At 45.8% G+C, this 21,525-nt stretch overlaps 1 protein-coding gene across 1 annotated transcript in view; it reads left to right on the top strand.

The window, feature by feature from the left end:
* TKTL1 (transketolase like 1) overlaps window positions 1-9,430 on the top strand; it is a 35,168-nt gene extending 25,738 nt beyond the window's left edge. Inside the window, exons 13-14 of the mRNA XM_086940249.1 lie at window positions 7,892-8,011; window positions 8,432-9,430. Coding sequence (XP_086796375.1) covers window positions 7,892-8,011; window positions 8,432-8,604 — 293 coding nt within the window. The 3' untranslated portion in view covers window positions 8,605-9,430. The remainder of the gene's footprint in view (window positions 1-7,891; window positions 8,012-8,431) is intronic.
* The last annotated feature ends 12,095 nt before the right edge of the window (window positions 9,431-21,525 follow it).

The following is a 21,525-nucleotide window of genomic DNA, read 5'->3' as shown; positions in this document are numbered from 1 at the left end:
GGCATAACTCCTGGAGAGTGGTTACTCATTGTTGGAATACCATTCCATCATTCCAAAACTTCAGTGGTTATCTAGGGCAGTGGTTCTTAACCTTTTGGCTTCTGTGGACAGCTACTTAATCATTACTGTAAACTGGAGACCCTGGCCAGAGGAATTTTGATTACTTGACCCACAAAGCAATACACAACAATATTTTATATAGTTAATTTTAATGGGAAAGTTGGAGACTTTCTAAAGTCAGTTAAGACAACAGGCGACCATACCATATTCTTTGATGCACTTGCACTGTCCCACAAATCGATCTGAGGATACCAACTTAATTTTTTGCCTCTAATTTCAGATTTCTTCACTTTAACAGAACTCTTTGACCATTTCAATTTAGGTTATTTATATGCACTTTATTGGTGATATTATTTTCTAAATCATGGCCCACAAGGGGTCCCTCTATCACAGCTTAACCACTGAACGAGGGAGTTTGAGACAGCCTTTTCAGCCAATCCAGACAGCTCTAATTTGCCATTCTTTTAGTAAAAAAGTACAATCTTTGCTGGTTCTGTCAACTCGTTGCCCACTCATTGTAGGGGTCTCCAACCTTTCACTAACAAGCTACTTATGTTCAATAACCATCCCAAGCTACTAATAATAGTGTTGTACACCTGAGGCAAGATTACATTAGTCTGCACACTTTCCTGTCATGATCCCCTGTATGCAGGATTTCCAACAGTAACGTAAAAAGCTTGGTCAATTCAGAATGCCTCTACAAGCTTAATGCAGAACAGCCAAACTATGCAGCACTGGGAGACTTATTAGCAGTATTACCTTAATGCCAGGGGGCACGGCAAATATATAATTCAAATACCCTGCTTTTAGTATGCTTTGGAAATTATGGGTGCTGAACACCTTTTCATATCAAATAGACTTTTCAATTTTAGTGTAAATATATTAATTCAACCAAACAACCTAATTTAGTAGGCTGTGCTGCCCACAGAAGAGCTACACTCTGGTAGCTGGAAAGCTTCTTGTAGCTCACAAGCTACTCGTTAGGGGGCGCTTATTATATTGGAATAGTTTGGGAAGGGTGGGATAGTCTTTCCACCAGTTAGAACACTATCCCAATGGATCCTCCAGGTAATGGGTAAAAACTATATCCTACCCTTTGTCTCTTGTAAATTTCGGGATGTGCCCTCCAGTGCTCACCCTCTGACACCACACCAGACCTGGCTCTGCTGAATGAAAGGGTCCTAGAGGCACTACATTTGGAAGCAATATTCTATTCTTTACCACTTGGTATCCAAGAAGTATGGATACCAAGGGTCATACTGGATCTCCACCCTCAATTGGTTCATGCATTTGGACCAGTTAAAACTCTGGTCCTGATTTAGTTTGGTGGACCGATTTCTCATCAAAAATGTTACTGATCTTCTCTGCTGTACTACAAGTGCCGAAGGAAATAATGCTTTGGTGATGCAGCAGATTTAGGTTTGTCCTGTCCACTAGAATTTAAATCTGGCTCTCTGGCCAAGACTGGTTTTGCTGAGAATCAATGACTATTTGTGACCCTGGAAAGACTTGTGGTTTTGTTTTGCCCACCCGGAAGATACTACCTAGGGTTTACCATTAGTTAAAAGCACTACTTGTTCATACTATCTGAAAGACACGTTTGTGATAGATTCATTACCTTAGAATATCCCCAGGCGTTCCGACTTGATCCGGAAACTTGCTTAGCAGTTCCCCTGTGCATCAGTAGGTGGCGTCCTGCGGCTCTGCGTCCGTCACTGGCGTCGTGAGTGCCGAGATGACATCACGGAGAGTACTTGGGCGCCACCCATTCACGCTGACATCAGTTCCTTCCTTTTCCACACCAGCAAGCGCAGATCCAGATTGAGCACGTACCTTAGTCACTTTTTCACTACTCTTTTGAGACTTGTCTCCTCCCCCACCCCTTCACCTGGTGCATGTAGGGATGCCCGGCTTTAAGTCTTGTGGGACATGCCGCAATAATGTTAGCGGCTGACACCGCAATGTGTGCCTCTACTGCTTGGAGACAGATCACGACACCTGGGACTGTCGAGCCATGGCCCTAAAAGCCTTGCTGGAGCGGTGTCTGAAATTCCTGCCGCTCTGGGTCCAGGGGCCGTTCCACGACTGCTTGCGGCTCCAAGTCATGAAAGTGGAAAAAGGCGGTTAGCTCTCGGACATTCGCCCACCGTTGCTCCTTGGAGGCAGACGAGGGGTGGGTCCTCTAGAGCCTGGGAGTCCTGCTGCCTACCCGCCATACCAGAGTCAATTAGAGACTCCCGAACTGGTGCAAGAGTTTCTTGGTGCCATGGACTGCCTTATTAGGCCCTGTGCTCCTGCCGGCACGCCTTCGGGTCCCTTGTCAAGATCCTCCTGGCGGCTCTGGCCCAGACGCCACAGGATCCTGGACCGCTGGCTCCAGCTGTGGTCCCACAAGGTGCAGTGCTGCTGGCTCTGGCCCCGCCCTCTCCTCCACCCCCCAGCGCCGTACTGGGTGCAGTTTATCCCACCCCTGCCCCGGTTCCAGGACTAGTTCGTTCTGCATCCGCATTGGGAAGTGGCTCCGACCTGGCTGACGCCGTTCGTCCCTTCTCTGGCTCTGCCACCGCGACCGGTTCCCTCTACGCCAGAGGCGGACGACTATTGGGATGGGTCTGAGGACCCTCATGCCCGGCAATGTGATTCAGAGCAAGATTGGGTGGACTACCTGGAAGATGTGGGCGACCTCTGTTTCTTCTGACCCGGAGTTTGCCTTGCCTCCATCTACTATGGAGGAGGGTGCTTCCTACACCATGGTGCTTTGTCGGGCTGCAGAGGCTCTCAATCTCTACCTCCCTACAGTTGCCCTCAAAACCAACCTCCTTACAGAGGTGCTCCAGACTGCGTCTACATAGTCTGAGCTGCTGCTTCCTTTCAATGACTCCCTTACCGAAGTCCTCTTGGGGGTGCCAGTGGATACAAACCTTGCCAGGTGTCGCCGCCTGGACCCTGCTGATCCCGCCTTCCTGACCACTGACCCTACGCCGGAGAGCCTGGTCATTCAGGCCTCTATGTTGCAGAGTACCTTCCCCACTGCTCTGCCGGATATGGACTCTAAAAGGTTGGAACAATTTGGTAAGAGGTTGTTCTCCTCAGCCAGCTTAGGGCTGCGGTTGGTTAACACCGCCTGCTTGTTGGGCTGTTACTCCCACGCAGTGTGGGATTCAGTTGCTCAGGTCTTGCCTCGGTGTTCTGAGGAGGTCCAGGCTGTCCTTTCCCAAGCGATTGCTGAAGGTAAGGATGCAGCGAAGTTTGCCATCGGGTGTGGTTTGGACACTGCTGATTCGTTGGGCAGGGTAATTTCCAGGACTGTCACTGCAGCGCCACGCCTGGTTGCATTTGACTGGGTTCTCGCCCAATGTCCAGGGCTCGCTCATGGACCTGCCTTTTGCTGGCTTTTGATTCTTTGGTGATAAGGCCAACCGTGCACTGGAGCACTTTAAGAACTCTCAGGCCACGGCAAAGTCCTTGGGTCTTTCTATGAAGAACCCTGCCACTCCTGGGTTTCGTTCCTTTCGTGGCCAGGGCAGAGGCACCCAGGCACGCTCCTCCAAGCCTGTGCAGAACCTGCCTCAGCGTGGCCATGGCTTCCACAGGGGCGGATCTGGGAACCAGCGTGCAGGTTAGTCCACCTCTACCCCCACTGTTTCCACCTCCAAGCTTTCTTAATCCGAGCTTCAGGGAGCACCCCACGCCGGTAGGGTCCGCCGCCACCACTGGTGCGACATTACATCAGACAGGTGGGTGCTGCAGATAATGAGCAAGGGTTATTCCCTTACCTTCCAGTCCTCTCCTCCAGCCATGCTACCTCAATGCCACCACATGTCCCGGATCATTTGGTTTTTCTCCAACAGGAAGTCACAGCCCTCTTGGCCAAGGGGACCATTGAGTGCGTTCCTGTGCAGTAAGTAGTGAGTGGTTGTTCCCACTAATTTTTTTGTCCCCAAGGACAGGGGGGGGGCCTGTGCCCCATCTTGGACATCCGGGACGTCCATCACTTCCGGAAGGAGAAATTCAAAATGCTGACTCTGGCACTGGGTACCCTCGTCCATGGAGACTGGATGGTAGCGTTGGACTTGCAGGATGCTTATTTTCACATCCCCCGTCCTGCCAGCCCACCGGCATTGCCTGCAGTTCACGGTAGGCCAGGAGCATTTTCAGTTTGCCGTGCTCCCCTTTGACCGTACCAGCGCCCCTGGGGTGTTCACAAAGGATGGCGGTGGTTGCAGCTCACCTGCGCAGGTCGGTGGTGTCAGTCTTCCCCTACCTCGATGACTGGTTGTTGAAGGAGGGCTCCCCCCAGGCAGTCATCTACCACCTTCAGACTATGGCCGACCGCCTGCAGTTGCTGGGGTTCTCCATCAACGAGCTGAAGTTGCACCGGAGTCACACTCAGAAGCTCCCCTTCATCAGCGGTTCTGGATTCTACTCTGTTGAGTTTAGCCTCCCGAGCAGCAAGTCTGGGATATTCACGCTATGATTCGTATCTTTCGTCCTCTATCCTGGTTTTCATTCGGGATGACCCTACGGGTCCTGGGCCTGATGGCCTCCTTCATCCTGCTGGTGACACATGCCAATAGGCATATGCTTTCTCTGCAGTGGGACCTGAAGTTCAGTGGGCATAGCATCAGGGCAACCTGTTCGATCATGTTCAGATCTGAGGGCACTGCTCAACAATTGCGGTGGTGGCTCACAAATAGAGATTGGGTCAGGGGCAGATCCCTCTCCCTTCCCCAACCGGAGCACAGTGGTGACTGATGCATCCCTCCTGGGATGGGGTGACTACTTGGGAGAGGCGGAGATCAGAGGCCTCTGGTTCCCGGCGGAGTCCTGGCTCCATAGCAACCTTTTTGGAGCTGAGGGCGATCCGACTTGCACTGAAGGCCTTCCTTCCCTGTGTCCATGGAAGTCTAGTGCAGGGGTTCACGGCCACCGCCACGTGGTATTGCAACAAACAGGGCAGGGTAGGGTCCTGGACCTTATGTCCAGAGGCTCTGCGCCTCCGGACATGGCTGGATCAAGACATTACCTTGGTGGTTCAACACCTGGCAGGGTCTCTGAACGCCAGGGCGTACGAACCCAGCCGCCGGTGCTTGATGGATCACGAATGGCGTCTGAACTCTGACGCGGCGCAAGGTCTTTCAGCAGTGGGGAGAGCCTTGGTTAGATCTATTCGCCACCGAAGAGAACGCGCAATGTCATCAATTCTGCGCATTGGAATTTCCAAGGGGACTCTTTTTGTTGCGAGTGGAGTTGCGGTCTGTTGTATGACTTTCCGCCTATACCACTTCTGCCGAGAGTGCTGAAGATCAGGCGCGACCGGGCTCAAGTCATCCTTGTGGCTCCGGATTGGGCACGAAGATACTGGTATCCCGAGCTACTCAGCATGGCGGTAGATCTCCAGATCCATTGCCTCTTTGGGAGGGACTTCTGTCACAGCAGCAGGGGACTGTTCCCCACCCAAACCTGTCCAGCTCCACCTCCATGCATGGAGATTGAGCGGCGACAGTTGACACCTTTCGATCTTCCTCCCGAAGTCTGACAATCTGGCAGCCAGGCGTCCCTCTACAAAAACGATATACGCCTGCGGGTGGAACAAGTTTGTGGCATGGTGCACAGCAAAGGCTGTGGATTCCCTTTCTGCCCCTCTTTCTCAGGTTCTTTTGTTCTTTCTTTGGCCCAGCAGGGCTCTGCTCTGGGTACTATACATGGTAATCTTTTGGCCATTTCCGCCTTTCTACGGCTTCCTGATCAGCATTTTCTTAAGCCCCAGTTGTGAACAGTTTTCTTAAAGGCATTACGCACACGTTCCCTCCAGTGCTGTTTATCATGCCTCAGTGGGACTTAAGCCTTGTCTTGATGTTTCTGATGTGCGCTCCCTTCGAGCCCCTTCATAACTGTCCCTCACGTCTCCTCACCTTAAAGACTGCTTTCCTGGTAGCTATCACCTCTGCCAGAAGAGTAAGTGAGCTCCAGGCTTTCTTCTAAACCTAATTTCTATTCATCCGTCAAAGGTGGTTCTGAGGACCCCTCCTTTCTTGCCAAAGGAGGTCACGCCCTTCCTTCACCATTCATTGTCAACACAAGATTCAAATCCCGCTTAGACCTTCTTTATGGCATCCCTATTTGAGATGATGTACAGTTGTCTGGTTCAACCTCTCTCAAAGTAATACTAGAGATGACCATTTCAGACTGCAGAGTTACACAACTTGACAGACTGTACTTTATCTACCGACAGTAGTTTCTCCTTTGTACCCGCCAATCTTTTCCAGCCAAGGTGGGATTTGCCTTTCAAGTGAGCCTGCCAGTCAATCATTATTCAACCTTTCGTTAACCTTCATTTTTCTATGGGACAGCAGCTACGTACAGTGGATCCCAAAGTGTGCTCTTAGTTAAAGCCATAGAGGGCATGGCTGATCCTCTGTATCATTACCTGGTTCACCTTTGCCAAGAAAGACCTTCCTGTGAGAATTGGTGCCCTTGGTGGGCCACCTCCCCATCCCCTCATGCATGAGACATGGTAGCTGACATGCCTGGTGTACCATGCCTGGTGTCCACGTCTACATCACTATGCACTTTAGCTAAATTCTACTGATTTTAAGATCTGGCATGGAGATGTGTACTTCACCAAGGCGTGTTCTATGATTCCTTGGTTTTTATGCGTTACTCTCCTAGGAAACGTTTTGATACACTATTAAGACTGGGAATCTCCATAAAGAGGTTTTATCAGAAAAGGTTACTTGCCTTTTGGTAACAATATTGTTGTAGTAATTTTTGTTCATGCCTGCCCTCCCTTCACCCCTAAAGGAGTGGTGCCCTGGGTAAGTTCTATGGTATAGGGACATGTTAATTGCAGGATATTGCAGTGGGTGCGCTGCTGTAGAGGGGCAGCCATGCTACAGGACTTTCTCCAAGCCTCACCTCAAAGAAAAAACTGCATTTACCATACAATGCCTTCTGATTCTGATACGTGGCAAGCTTCAAATTACACCAGATTGTACATGTTGCTGCCATACATTTGTTGCCAAGCCAGACCTGTGTACCCAGATCAATATGATGCCTAATGTCTGCAGCATGAAAAGGACTGTTAAATTTAACTACAAAATGAAAATAATTTGGTGACGGCTGTGGCGGTTTGGCCACTCATGATGCATGGCCGTACGCTTTTGAAATGTATGTTGAGTTGTGGCCATATCCTTTTGTTCTGTCTGATACTTTTCAAGCCTTGGGCATCCCCAGATTCCAATAATTCAGTGGGAGGGTCCCCAGGTTCCAGTAATAAGTGGGGGTGTCAAAGGTTTGGGAACCACTGCCTCAGACTTTTGTGTTGCAAATAGTCTGAAAAGCAATTCCACAGCATTTCTTTTCCACTCTGTAGGACCTCCTGGCCTGCTTTTGGTTTCCGACCTGTGGTTTTCAAAATAATTTGGTACTGTCCATTTAACTTCTAGTCCTGTCTGTACCCATATAATCGTGCTATCTTCCACTTGGAAAAGGCCGCTGGATTTCACTTTAGATGTATTATGTACACACCGCATAACTTTATGCTGTGTAATAAGACACCTCCTATCGCACATCCCCTCAAATCTTTCTGCATTTGTAGGCACAGACTATGGATTAGAGCTGCCCATTAAAACCTTAAATGAACACTTAGACAATCCTGGAGTTTTGTGGCCAAGCTAAGCATGCCACATACTTTTTTGGGGAGAGGGGGGGGGGGGGGCTTCTACAAATGCTGAATACTTATGATTGCAGAAGCAGCTGACCATGTGTCCACTATGGAAGGGGCTATGATTTGCTTGGTGCTTACTGTAACTGCTGTCTTTTTCCATAGGTACTAATGTGCGCGTGGTAGACCCTTTCACCATCAAGCCATTGGATGCAGCAACCATAATCTCAAGTGCCAGAGCCACTGGAGGTCGAATCATCACTGTGGAAGATCACTACAGAGAAGGTAGGTGCATTGCTTGCAAATATGTTTGCTTTACCAAACTGCCTACCAGGTCAAACGGTAATAGTAACTGTACAAGAGTTGTCGTGGATGGCCTCTTTTCGGTGACCTAGAGTCTGACCAAGTAGTGACCCAGAAGGGTGTAGGTATTTGCCATACCATTTTTAAAAAATATTTTATATTGAATGCAGCTCTTCAGTCTAATGTCTTGGGCACTGTACCATAGCTTCCTCTTGTCACGTACTCTAACATGGGAATCTTGCAGACTGGCCTGACTTCGGAACCTTTACTTAGTTGTTTTTAGAAGTGCTCACTCATGAGTCCATGTCATTGTGTACGTCTTTACAACTCGCTTGACCTGACCATTGATTTGGGAAGCTCGACGCTCATGATCGCCTCTTAATATGTGCTCTTTTGTTTTAGGAGGTATTGGGGAGGCTGTGTCTGCAGCAGTTTCTGGAGAACCTGGAATCCTTGTTCAGCATCTTGCTGTGAATCGCGTGCCACGAAGTGGGAAGCCTAATGAACTCTTGGACATGTTTGGCATCAGTGCCAAGTGCATAGTTGAAGCTGTAAAGGCTACCTTTGCAAACTGAAGGCTTGTGATTTGGTGTTGAGGAATGAGGCGTGTAGTGTGGCAGGGGTGGCTGCTAGAAGGCGATTCTCTGTTGTAAATGGCAATGTCCAAACATTTCTTCTTTCAGATGAAGGATTCTATATACTGTAGGCAACTGTGGAAGTTGAACGAAAACTTAGTATTACTTCAGTGGTTCCTGGCTAATGTGACCTGCAGTAATGTAGCACTCTGCTGCTTTTGCTTTCAAGCCTACACAAGCTTTTAAAGATGCAATGCTGACCAATTCACTGCAATATGTACATTAAGGCTAAAACCAGAAATGGGGGACCTAGCTAGCAAGAATGATGTACTCTTTCTGGACACCATACACTTTAATGAGACGGCTAGATTAAGGAACAGTACTGTAAGGTCCTTTGGATCAAAAGCCTTTGTTCTGTGACAGCCACATTAGCTTTCCTCCCTGAACTCATCTGAGTTAGGAGGGGGGGAGAAGGCAATTGCAATGCATTTGATTTACTTACCAGTAGCTTAAATGTTTACATTGTTGCTTGCGTTGGCTCTTCTCAAGTTTACCTGTCTCGTTTTATGGACCACAGCAAAGGTGCTTCTTTACCTGCCTCCAAAGGTGCTCAGTCTGATGACCCTATAACCGAGAGAAATAGGGGCGTTTAAGATTATTGAAGGTAGTGACCATTGGCTAGTGTTCACACTGTCATTTATAAACCTGTATTGTTATAATCGCTCTGAAGTAATTTGGATCCATGTTCAGTGACCAATGTTTTATGGACCAGTGTCTGCTGCACTTGATGTTACACTTGCCATTAAACCTAAATAGTGAACACTAATTTGCTTTGTGGGCTTCTTGCTTGATTCTCTGCAGCTTAACGGGAATTTTGGGCTTATTTTGCTTGTTCATTCTAGTCGGTGTTATGCAGTCTTTCAGTACTTTTCCTTCTTGGTCCTGTTCTAATATAATCAGTCCTGTGGGAAACCAGCATTGGCTAAGCCAATAGTTTTCTATGTGAGCTATTTTAGCCACGTACTCCAGTGTGGCTGTTTTTCACTCTTCTACACCACTAACTTTTAGCCATGATAGTGGTGTAGAGTAGTATGATTATGGCAGTTAAACATAGTCAGTGCAAAGGTATAAAGGGTTGGCTGCTTCACTGGAAAGTACTGGGATGTAATCAATACTGCACCTTGGAAATTGGACTGCCTAGAAAATAAGCTTTAATAGTAATTAAAAATCAATTTCAATGGTAGTCTGAATGTTCCTAATTACGGGGAAGTAACTTTAAAAAAAGTAACCCATGCCCTGCCCGTTTGTCCCTGGAAGGTGTCTGCAATTTGGGCTCACAGATCAGCCAGTAATTAGCAATTAAATAGGCATGAATTGGCTGTAAACATGTTATTATAGGTCTTCTATAGCGCGCAGCTACTCCAAAGGAGTGTCCCGGCGCTTTGTGCTCCAGACCTAGAAAAAAAGGGAAACTGATACATAACAGTAAGAGAACAAAACAGCAGAACCAAAGATGGAACTAGGAAACTCTAGCCAGTAAAGAGCCAGGTCTTTAAACTCTTCCTGAAAGCGAATAAGTTAGGCGTGGAACGCAAAGACAAAGGTAAGGAGTTCCACAGCTGAGGGAACATGTTCCCAGGAGCACACAATAGGCTGACCTTAATGGGCAAAGATGACTTGCATTAACTAGACAATATGTTGGGAGGAACCTTTTTTGACACCGAATTGTCAAATCTTGCAAAAAGTCACATCCCGATTGACAGGTCTGCAGGAGTTCTTTCGTATGACACTTTGGGCACACTTCAGAGACGGGCAGGGAAATGTTAGGCGACACTTGGACAGTGCTCTTTTGTTCTGAGTCAAAGCCTAAATCGCAGTGGAGTTCTAACATTTTTTTGTGTCGCTGCTTGTGCACTCCAGGCCGGCGGCCAAAACAGTTCTGTCCCATGTCTGGTTGCTTAAAACCCTGCTTTGTTCTAACAGACTTCTGTGTCTGAGGTTGTGGGTGCAGGGACTACATAAAACTGGACTTTGGTGTTTGGACCCCAGGGTCACCATAGTACACTCCCATGCACATCCCCAGCCCTCAGAAACCAGGTCATTGTAGTGGAAGACGTGGCCATCTTGAAAATGGCCGAATTGGTTTGGGTTTAGAAGTGTCCTACAGAGGTGGATTGGAATTTAAAGGACTAAATTGAGAAGGTAAAATCTTTTGACCAATGCACCATTGCGGTCCACATCAAATTGGTTCTAGGTCCCTGCTTATGTTAAAAACTGTTCTTGTTTGATATCTCTGCTGTGTTCTTGGACTAACTTGTTTGCAGACTCATCTGGGGAGGTATTACTTGGGTATCTATTCTAAGGTAGGGAATCTGCGGCTTGAGGTCTCATCAAATGAACAAGTTAACTTTGGTAACCCTTCTCTAGTAGAGACTATCTAGCTGCAGATTCCTTACTGATCCTCCCTGCTCTGCAAACACATTAGGGTCACCCTTATGACGGCCTTAGTAATATAACTCCATGGCACTCTGCTTTTTGTGTGGAATACCGCAAAAAACTGACATCAGTATCATAGGGCGGTACCTATATATGCACTGTGCGTCCTATCCAGTGCAGAGCCGAACGCCACCTACCAGCATGCAAGGCGTACTGCTCAAAGCTATCCAGAGCCAATCTGACAACTGAGGAATATTCTATGGTAAGGAATTTGTGGCTAGATTGATTCTACCAGATGAGGGGTTACTGAAGGTTAAAAATATGTTTAACACTCCGTGTCCCTGTTCCACTGACTGAACTTTACCTTAAACATTACCAATTCCCACCTGCAGCCGCTGCAAATTCAACCTTTCCTATGGTCTGTATTGGATGCAGCCATAGGAAGAGCTTACCCCAACTAACTTGAGTTGCAGCTTTTCAGCAGCTGCTTCCTTATTCAGCTATATAATCACCTCGCAGTGCAGACTTTCAAGCAACTTCTAGGATTGATGACCACCGTCACCATTGTTCCACGTCCAAGGTTAGTACAGGCCAAAGTACACCACTCACTGCAATGGTGGAACAGCAACAACTTGTTACAGGGGAAGCCTTTTACAGACACTATTGCCAGTGACAATTCCCACAGCTGTCTCACAGGGTGGGGAGTGCTCGGGAACGCTGAATGTAGCCCTGAAAACAGTTGTCACACATTACTTGGAGCAGTTGGCTATACACTTTGCCTGAATAATTTGTATGGAAGCTCTTCCACACAGACCACCTACCTACAAAAGCAGGGCGGCACACCGTTCTCTACGCTATCTGACCATGCCAAATCCCCAGGGCTCTGTCTTAGCACTTCACCTCATGGCTGTACAACTCTTTAGGGCAGACTACCATTTTGCAGACCTAATCAGCAGGAAGCGCATCAACAAGTTTACAAGTGAGAATTTTTTTCTAGATGTCCTTCATTGGTACATCCAATGTTGTGGTATCCCACAAGCCTGTTTGCCACCTGGGGAAAATGCCCCATGCCCAAATCTGATGTCCAGATACCCACACATAGTCTATAGGCAATGGGTGAACTTGTCAGGGATTTTTGTTTATGCTTTTTCACCTCTCCCATGCATATGTGGAAACCTGGGCAAACATCACTAACCCTCAATCTGGTAGCACCACTTGGACCAGCCAAACCTGGCATTCCATCTGCCTGGAGAAGTCTATCTGTTCTAATGAGGCTCCTACTCAGGACAGACCTTGCCACGCAGATGCAAGGCTGTGAGGCATCCGGATCAGACAGTTCAACCTTGCAATTTGGCACCAGAGGTACTAGAATGTGTGTACCTCCATCTTCCCCAGGAACAGATGTCCATCCAAAAGGAAGACCGAATGGCCACAACTTGGGCATGTTATGCAGCAAAATGTGAGGTTTGTTCACTGCACTTCCAAAAACCTTGACCCATTAAAGACTAACTGTACAGATTATCGCCTAACTTTTGCATTTGCAGAAAGTGGGCCTCATATCTCCACCCATTTACAGTCTCAGCCTCCATGCAGAATAAGGACACTCTTCTTTAGAATGCTGGCCATGAAGGCTTTCATGTAAAGCCTCGAGTGATTGCAACCCCCTCCCCCTTCCACCTGGGGGAAGCTCATTGCAGACCTCACAAGGCTCATGCTCCCATTTGAACCTCTGCATTCATGCTCCAGTCAGTTTCTTTTGCAAGGTGGCCCACGTGGTGGCTATTACCTGTTTTTAAGCGGCATTAGTGAACTACATACGCTCACTCTGCAGTAACCTTTCGAGTTTACAGCAACAGATTTTCTTAGAACCATCCCCTAGGTCCTACTTACAGTAGTATCACCTATTCACCAAACCATAGAGCCGTTTTTCCCGCTACTTGAGACTGTGGCAGAAAGAACTTCACCCATAGGATGTCAAATTAGCGCTTCAGTACTAAATCCACAATCCAGCCATTCTGTAAATTGAACCGCGCTTTGAGGCTTTTCAAAGTAGACAGAGGGCATCCCATCTCCCAATGCAAACCGATCTAGATGGCTAGTAAAACTTATTTAAAACTGCTATCCTTGAGAGAAAAGGGTTCTTTCTGCTCCACTGGCAATAAATGAGCAATCGTGGTGTTTCTAGGGAACATCTCATTGACTAATGTTTGTAAGGCAGCCACCGTAACACCACACCAGTTTACCATGAATTGTTGTGTGGACCTCTTAGACCAACAGGCCATGGTAGGACAGATGGTGTTGAGGACCTTTTGCAGACCTCTGCATCCACATGCTAGGCACCACTTCTGGAGGGTACTGCTTTACTACCATTGCTAAGCATGTCTATGTAAAACTACACATGCTGCGAATGGAAAATGCTAAGTCAGTGTGTAATGAAGTAGATTCACATGTACATGTCCTCTGTAGCCTGTCTCTTGTAGATCTTTCGTGCTGAATTTTAGTGGAGTTGATGCCCACTCACACCAAGAGCATTCACGCCATATAGCGTGACTACTTTGAAGAACAACTTGCAAATGTCTGAGCTCTACACTAGATGGTTGAAATATGCATAACCTGTGAATCGACAGAACTAAATTGCATGAAGGATGACAAGAGGGCAAGTGGCATTTTAATTTAATTTGTCTGCCTGAAAGGAGATGATGCTGAAATATTCACTGTTGCTGGATAATGATCTTTCCCTACTGAAAGGCTAGCACGTCTAAAGAGTATGGTGGTTAACTTTGACACTTCTCTTTGCCAATTTTTAGATGCCCATGCTACTGAAAGTGCTTCCACTTCATCCCCAACATAGAGTAGAACTAATCTGAGCTTTGCTAACGCAGCACCTTCACTGCTCGAGCATAATAAACAATGGTCTTGCAAATAAATGTATAACTATTGGTAGCAGTGAGATACTATTCACTTTGAAGCACACGCTATATCATCCATAAGTCATCCCAGTCATTGCAATTGTCTGAATCAACTTATCAAATCTTTATTTCCAAATGTTCAATAACCTTTTTCTAGCCACAAGTTTCATTCCTCATGAGTTGGAAGTTCTTCAGGGCCATTCAATTACTGTAAACCCGAATAGTTTCAAAGATCTCTTGATGGACAGTGCCATAGTCTAATTCAAGTTGTGTGGTCCTTTAAATACTTAATGATTTCACAATAGATTTTGGCCAGGAGGTTACTCATAACACTTTGACTGCCACATTTTCGGTCTGGTTAAAGTATGGGAAGCAATGTCTACATTAGGGGAACAAAAAGCTAAGCTATCACAAGCTGTACTATCTCATATTGCTGCGTGTAATATCCTTATTGTAGTAAGTTGTATAAACAGCCGCCTTTGGAGATAAGAGATCAGCACTGTTTGTCATAAACAAGCAGCAGCTACCTGAAGCAAAGTGGCAATCCAAATGGCAGGCTTACAGAACTACAGCTATAGGCAGTAAAGTTTACGGATACTTATTTAAAAAGGCCTTTTTGTTTCGAACCGAAAAAGGAACCATTTCCTTCCTGTTTAGGTTTACTGGTTTAAATTCGAAACTCAGTCATGCACCAGGAGGTTGACATGCTGCCCAATGTAGAACTGCTTAACAGAACACTCCTTGAAAGGTTTTTGTTGTAAGTAGCCAAACTAGATCACCAAGGCATGACCTGCATAGACTCAACTGGGTTGAGGATCAATATGGCTTTGATACATGCACTGGACAGTGTTGCAGACAAGGGAGAATGACAAACCTGCCCATGTGAAAGGACAAATTAATGAGGGATAATACATAGGCAGGAGCAGGACATCACTGGGATAGCAAAGGCACTGAAACCAAAAAATTTGTATATCTGTTTTCTATAAACGTTCTCCTCAGCCCTTTAATAGTTTATGGCGCATGTGAGAAGTTGGCCTGATATGTGATGTCCACTATTCTAGTGGGCACCCTGTATCAGTCCAAACAACCCTTATGGTGATGGTTGTAAAGTCAACCTTATAGACCAGCTATCCTAGTGGTAGCATGGACAAAGCAGTCTTAGATTAATACTTCAGAGAGCATGTGAAGCCAATTGTTTTACCAATAATAACCCCTTGAATACCAAATGAAAGGACACCACACAAGGTATATATCAAATATTTATTACTAACACAACCCCTCTGCACTCTTTGAGGTCAGAGTTCGAGATACAGCACAAGTGACTCAATAAGCATACTAGTTGCACAATACAATTCTGCCCTAGGGGCCTCATGAACCTAAGTGGTATAAGAACAACTTCAGAACAGGTGAATAGGCCTAGGGCATCGCTGGGACTACACTGAACAACCACAGGTTAGGAAGGAGTCTCGCAGGATGCGTGTGCAGTGTCTAAACACACGGGTTAACAGACTTTCAATGGGAACGTAAAAGTTACAAAGTAGTTGATTTCGGACACTTCCGGGTGGACTACGGGAAAGCCCAGTTAAAGTAGGACACTTGGATAGTTATTACCCACTGGAGCACCGGAGTACTCTAGTTACCTCACCCAGGGAAGCCGGGTGCATAGGTGTTCGTTCTTGTTGTGTTTTGTCGTTTAATCCTATGGACAGCTTCACAAAGATGCTGCAAGCGACCAGGAGGAAGATGTCCGGTTGGATCCAAGGGTGAATCGAAGCAGTGAAGAACCTGAAAGCAGAGGGGACAGAGTCTAGGTCACTAGCCAGTGACCAGGAAGGAACCAGGTGATGTTGAGCTGCAAACGGGTGAAGTGAAGCTGGTCTCTGCAGCCACGTGGACCAGGAGGTGTCACCGACTACCAGGAACTGGATATGGACTGTCCCACGAAGGATCTCGCTGTTGGAGGTATCGGCTTCCTGATTGGAGTAAACAAGCCTTGGCAAAGGCAACCCACACAGGAAAGGAAGATCGGCTTCTGTTCAGACCAGCAAGGTCTGGGGAGCTTCCCCTTTACAGGAAAGCAGGAGCAAGCCCGGAGCAACCAGGTAAGTGATGTTTCGTAAAGATGTCTTCAGGAGGGCCACTAGCCAGTAGGCTAGCAACCGCGAAGACACGTCGAGGAGAAATGCAAGAGCAGGTCCCACGCGGCACTCGTGAAGGGCCGAGCTTCGGTGGACTTGCGGTTCGGGGTTAGGGCTTCTCAAGTCCCAATGCACAACTTCGAGGACGCCTCAGAAGCTGCATTTAGCAAAGATAACAATTAAACAGGTGTCCCTGAAGGAATTATTTCAATTCTATTCAATAAATTAATAATATTGCCACAAGAGTGGTCAATCATTTAAACTTGAGCAAGGAAAGAAACAGATTTAAACTGTTTTTTATTACGCAAAATTATTTCTTTTTTGGATCTTTTTCTTTTTGATACACAAATCTAAAATATGGCAACAGAAATACTACTATACAAGCAACAAAAAAATATTTTCACAGTAGTATCAGGCAACTTTTGCTATATACATGAAAAGATGAATATCATGTCAAAAAAACAGTACTTTACAATGATCCAATTATTTGATACTCAAACTAATGTGACAGTAGTCAGCAAAACGTTGCCAGGCGTCGACGTTTCGGTCCTTAATTGGTTAAAACAATCCATAGGACCATCTTCAGGACCATACGCTGCACATATTAATCTAAAAGCCAAATATACATATCAATATTGAATCCTTGCCCTTATAGCGTCAACCACCCAGTACAAGACAAAATTAAATTAAAAGTGACTCAACCTGTGACACATGACTTAGGTGTGTGACATCCAATAACCACCAACACCAAAGAAAAGAAAACCATTATCCACGTGCCAACACCAAAAGCAAACTAATTACAAGACATTGCACATTTAAAATCTGGAAGGTATAAAACGAAACAGGGGTAGCTTACCCAAGACCTCCAGCCGGAAGTCACAAGGTTATGCACTGCAAAAACCTACTGTCTGAACAAAGAAATCATAAGTATTATGGGCTAATCTCACTTTCAAGAATCACCAAAAGTCACATGACAATACACCTACCCAAAAATATAGATAACTTCCAAAATTCGAATACAAACTCCAATGATTCATGTATTATGTGGAAATCAGTGTAGACCAAGAGCGAGATGTAGGCATTAGTCCAAAACACTCGCAACACCTATAAATGAAAAGCACACAAGAATCAGAGCTTAGACCAGAATCACGTAGATGTATGCACAGAGACACGCACGCTTAGGAATCTACTCCATGGCACTGGCAGCAGACTTACTTAGTGGTGTTGGTCAAGGATCCGTCGTCAATCACTCCGTATCGGCATCAAAACCAGAACACTGGCTACTTCCGCATTTATGCGTGCGGCGCGAGATGACGTCACACGCAAGGGGCAAAACAACCTTTCAATGCACGCGTCTATAGCGCAATGCCGTCCCTTGTCGCAGAGGCCATATTGGTGAGGTCTGAAGCCAAAAGAGTAAGTACTACACGAGTGAGAGCATATCCAGACAACGTATCCAAAAAAGAATCGATGCTGTGCATATCGTTTTGGACATGGATTAATCAGACATCAACTCTAATATAGAGGTCACTCAATGAAATAAAAATAAAAATAATAAACAGTAATACAAAAAAACGGCATTCTACTAATGCTATCAGCATGGAAAACACCGCATAATGATGCACCATACAAGTTCTATGGATGGGAACTTGGGGCGGAGCACACTTCGGCTGTCGAATCAATTCCAGTTATAACGAAGTCAGGCAACAATGCAGTAAGGAGTAGACTTAACATACTCAACTTCAAGAGCACTATTGAATATTGGAGTACTCCAAGGGTCATCTATTATCTGGGGCAATATATACACCCAAACGTTTCAGGAAAAACAACCAATCATCGGAGCGTTCACGGAAACAAGACACAAAAATAGGTCAACCAAAAAACCTTCAATTGACTCAACATGACCACAGTATGCCATTCGATGAGAGAATTTAACCCTCTGTCTACCGTGTCACAGGTCCAGATCCACTTATTCTCCCTCAGAGTGAGTAGGCGATCAACATTCTGGCAACGTTTTGTGCACTTAATGACATCAATCACAAACCACTGCATTTCATGGGGCATATGTAATTTTTTCTGATAGTGTTCTACTAAAGGGGCAGTTGAGACATTGCATCTTATTCTGGATTGATGCTGTAACTCGTTTCTTCACTTGCTGTGTGGTTTTACCGATGTATGATAACATGCAAGGGCATTGTATACAATAAATAACGTTCTTAGTGTTACAATTTGAGTGGTGATACAATGTAATGTTTTTACCATTCACAATACAGTTTTTTAGTGTTTTAGTAGTCCCACACGCTGCACACGAACCACATGGGAAATGCCCAATAACTGGTGGTAACCTCCATTGAGACTGAATAGTGTTAACCAATTAAGGACCGAAACGTCGACGCCTGGCAACGTTTTGCTGACTACTGTCACATTAGTTTGAGTATCAAATAATTGGATCATTGTAAAGTACTGTTTTTTTGACATGATATTCATCTTTTCATGTATATAGCAAAAGTTGCCTGATACTACTGTGAAAATATTTTTTTGTTGAAGAAATAATTTTGCGTAATAAAAAACAGTTTAAATCTGTTTCTTTCCTTGCTCAAGTTTAAATGATTGACCACTCTTGTGGCAATATTATTAATTTATTGAATAGAATTGAAATAATTCCTTCAGGGACACCTGTTTAATTGTTATTGATGATACCCAGTCCCTTTGGGAATATTGGGTGGCTCTATTGTATCTAGCATTTAGCAAAGAGCAGGTACTGCAGGTAGTCCAGTCCCATGTCTCTAGTCCGCCACGGGTCTCAGCTTTGCTGTGGATGTTGGTCGGGGGTCAGAAGTCTGGAAGTCCAGAGGCTCCGTCGCTAAGTCTTCGGGCTCCGGCAGGAGCGTCAACAAAGCAAACCGGCAATTCGCTAGGTGGTGCCTGTTTGCACAGGGTGGTCACTCCTTGACCACAAGGGAGATTCTTCAGTCTTCTAGTTGCAGTAGAATGTCAAAAGGTCCAGAGTTTCGTTTCAGTTCAGGATAATCTAAAGTCTCTAGACTCAGCTCCTAGCTTTATACTAATCTAAGGGGCTGGATTACCTGCTAGGTCCCTCCTATGGGTGGAACCTGGTGGTTACACCCCTTTCCCTCTGTCCAGTTTCGTGCTGGGGCTGGAGTGCTCCAGCAACTGTTTTGAACCGGGCTATGAATGGAGCACCTTGTGTGCCCCAGGCAGTCTCATTTCATTTAACCCACCCTGACCCAATACACTATAGCCTGTCTGGGGAGGTGCTAGCACCTCCCAAGACAGGAAATCTATTGTCCAGGCCTCCCTTGCTGGAAGGGCTCCCAGCTGCAGGAGGTCAGACTTGTGTATTTGGCAGCAGCACCCATTTTGTGATGCTGAGGCTGTTTTACTTTAACCGGGTAAAGCTACAACTACATGTCTTCTCCCTCTAGAAGGGTGGAATGCTACCCCTGTCACCAGAACTGGCGATGGGGGTAGTATTCCAAAGTGTATGACCCCTTACACATGTTTCGATAAAGCCAAACCAAAGTTGGCATTAACCACGAGGATTATAATGCACTTAAGAGTATATGGTATGGCTATATCATAGAACAGCTATAAGGACATGGTTCCGAAAGCTGCAGGCAGGCTTAGCTCATGCTAGAGCACCATCCCACATAAAACCAAGCACTCTGCCTTCAGGATTGTCAAGGCCTGCCATAGGAGTGACTTATAGGTATATACGATGACACCTAACTTTATCTCAAAGTACAATCACCCAAAGACATTATGCTCTTGAACTCAACGATCAGAAGCACCCAATCATGGTTGGCCGCTAATCATCTCAAACTCAATGCTCTTAAAACAGAGTTCCTCTTGATCTCACCCCCTGCGAAGATCACTACCACTCAAATCTGGCTTAAACACCTAACCGCACTCAATGTTCACCCCACTATCGTAGACTCCGCAAAATCTCTAGGCATAACACTTGACACCAACCTCAACCTGCAGGAACACATCAACAAAGCAACTAAGGGGGCGAACTACCAGATCAATACCCTAAGGTAACTCAAACCCTTCCTTCCAGCCAAAGATTTCCAAACTGCGGTACAAGCTCTAGTCATCCCCCGAATAGATTACGGCAGCATCGCCCTCTGCGGTCTCCCCCTAACTAAAGAAGTAAAAGCTATCCTCATGGCTAAATACACTTGAATTATTACTGAGGTTGATATTAGACGTTGTACCATTCAGTTCTACTGATCTTTTCTGCATTTTTGTATGACTCGTGTTACTGACCTGTCTGAGTGTTTACGCTATCAATTATTTGTATTTTCATTATTGATGTATTTGGTTGACTATGTTCCCACATGTACCTTCCCCACCCCATTTGTTATTTACTCACACGCTCTTCCTTTGTCTGTAAAGCGCTCTGATATCTGCAAAGATCTTGTTCGCGCTATATAAAACTTTCTAAATAAATGTGTCTATATGTAATGGTAGGTATAGGGATACTATACCTAAGCAAAGGGGTGATTTCACAACCTTGCCCCAGCTGAGTTATCAGCCAGTTGTGTCCATGTGGATAGCCAGCCAGGGGTGGCATAATGCATGCTGCAGCCCCTGGTAGGCCTTGGATGCAACTATGCCCTGGGTACCTATGGTACACTATACAGGGGCTCATAAGGTGACCCAATAGGAGATGTAACTAAAGTACATGGAGTCACTTTTTACAGTGAGAGCAGATAGCCTAAGGTCCTGATTAGCAGGATCCCAGGCCAACTAAGTCGAAAACCAGCTAAACACTAGGCAAAAAGTTGGGGTAACCATATAGTTTGATATCCACCTTACTACAGCGCACATTACTTAGTGGTGCTCCTTACTCCTGGTAGGTTTTCCCTGCCATTTTGTCTTGGTTTTTAATCAGATCACAGGCAATAACTTGGATTATTACATAGTGTACCATGACTCCACACCAAACCTGCTGCGGCCTGGCATCTACACGGGTCTTTCTTTATGGAGCTGGTGCTTTTCTTTGAGCCTTCACTAGCCAGGTTTAACTCCCACATATGCTATGGGTGCTTTTGTTCCAGGTTCGGCGTTCACTTTAACAGGAGCTGTCCAGAATGGCCGAAGTTCAATAACTTGACATTTGGACTTGAGGGTAGCAATGGGAAACTTTCAGTTTAACACCATTCAACATTTCTAGCAGCACCCCAAGCATTACAAAAATCACCATTCCCTCATTAGCCATGGCTCCAATAGTTGAATAGCCAACATGAAAACTGCTAAAAAAAGAGGATGTGCAGCATTAAGGAACTGGAAAATCTGCCGAAGCTGAGATTTATCCCATGACTTCAATCTACACAGACTCAAAGGCGCAAGCCTGCTGGACACCATTACCGCAAGAAGGACTGCTATGTATGATGGTAAGACCTAATGTGCTG

Source organism: Lissotriton vulgaris, chromosome 10 (assembly GCF_964263255.1).
Source record: "Lissotriton vulgaris chromosome 10, aLisVul1.2, whole genome shotgun sequence".
Taxonomy (NCBI): domain Eukaryota; kingdom Metazoa; phylum Chordata; class Amphibia; order Caudata; family Salamandridae; genus Lissotriton; species Lissotriton vulgaris.
This window is presented reverse-complemented; position numbering and strand designations above follow the sequence as displayed.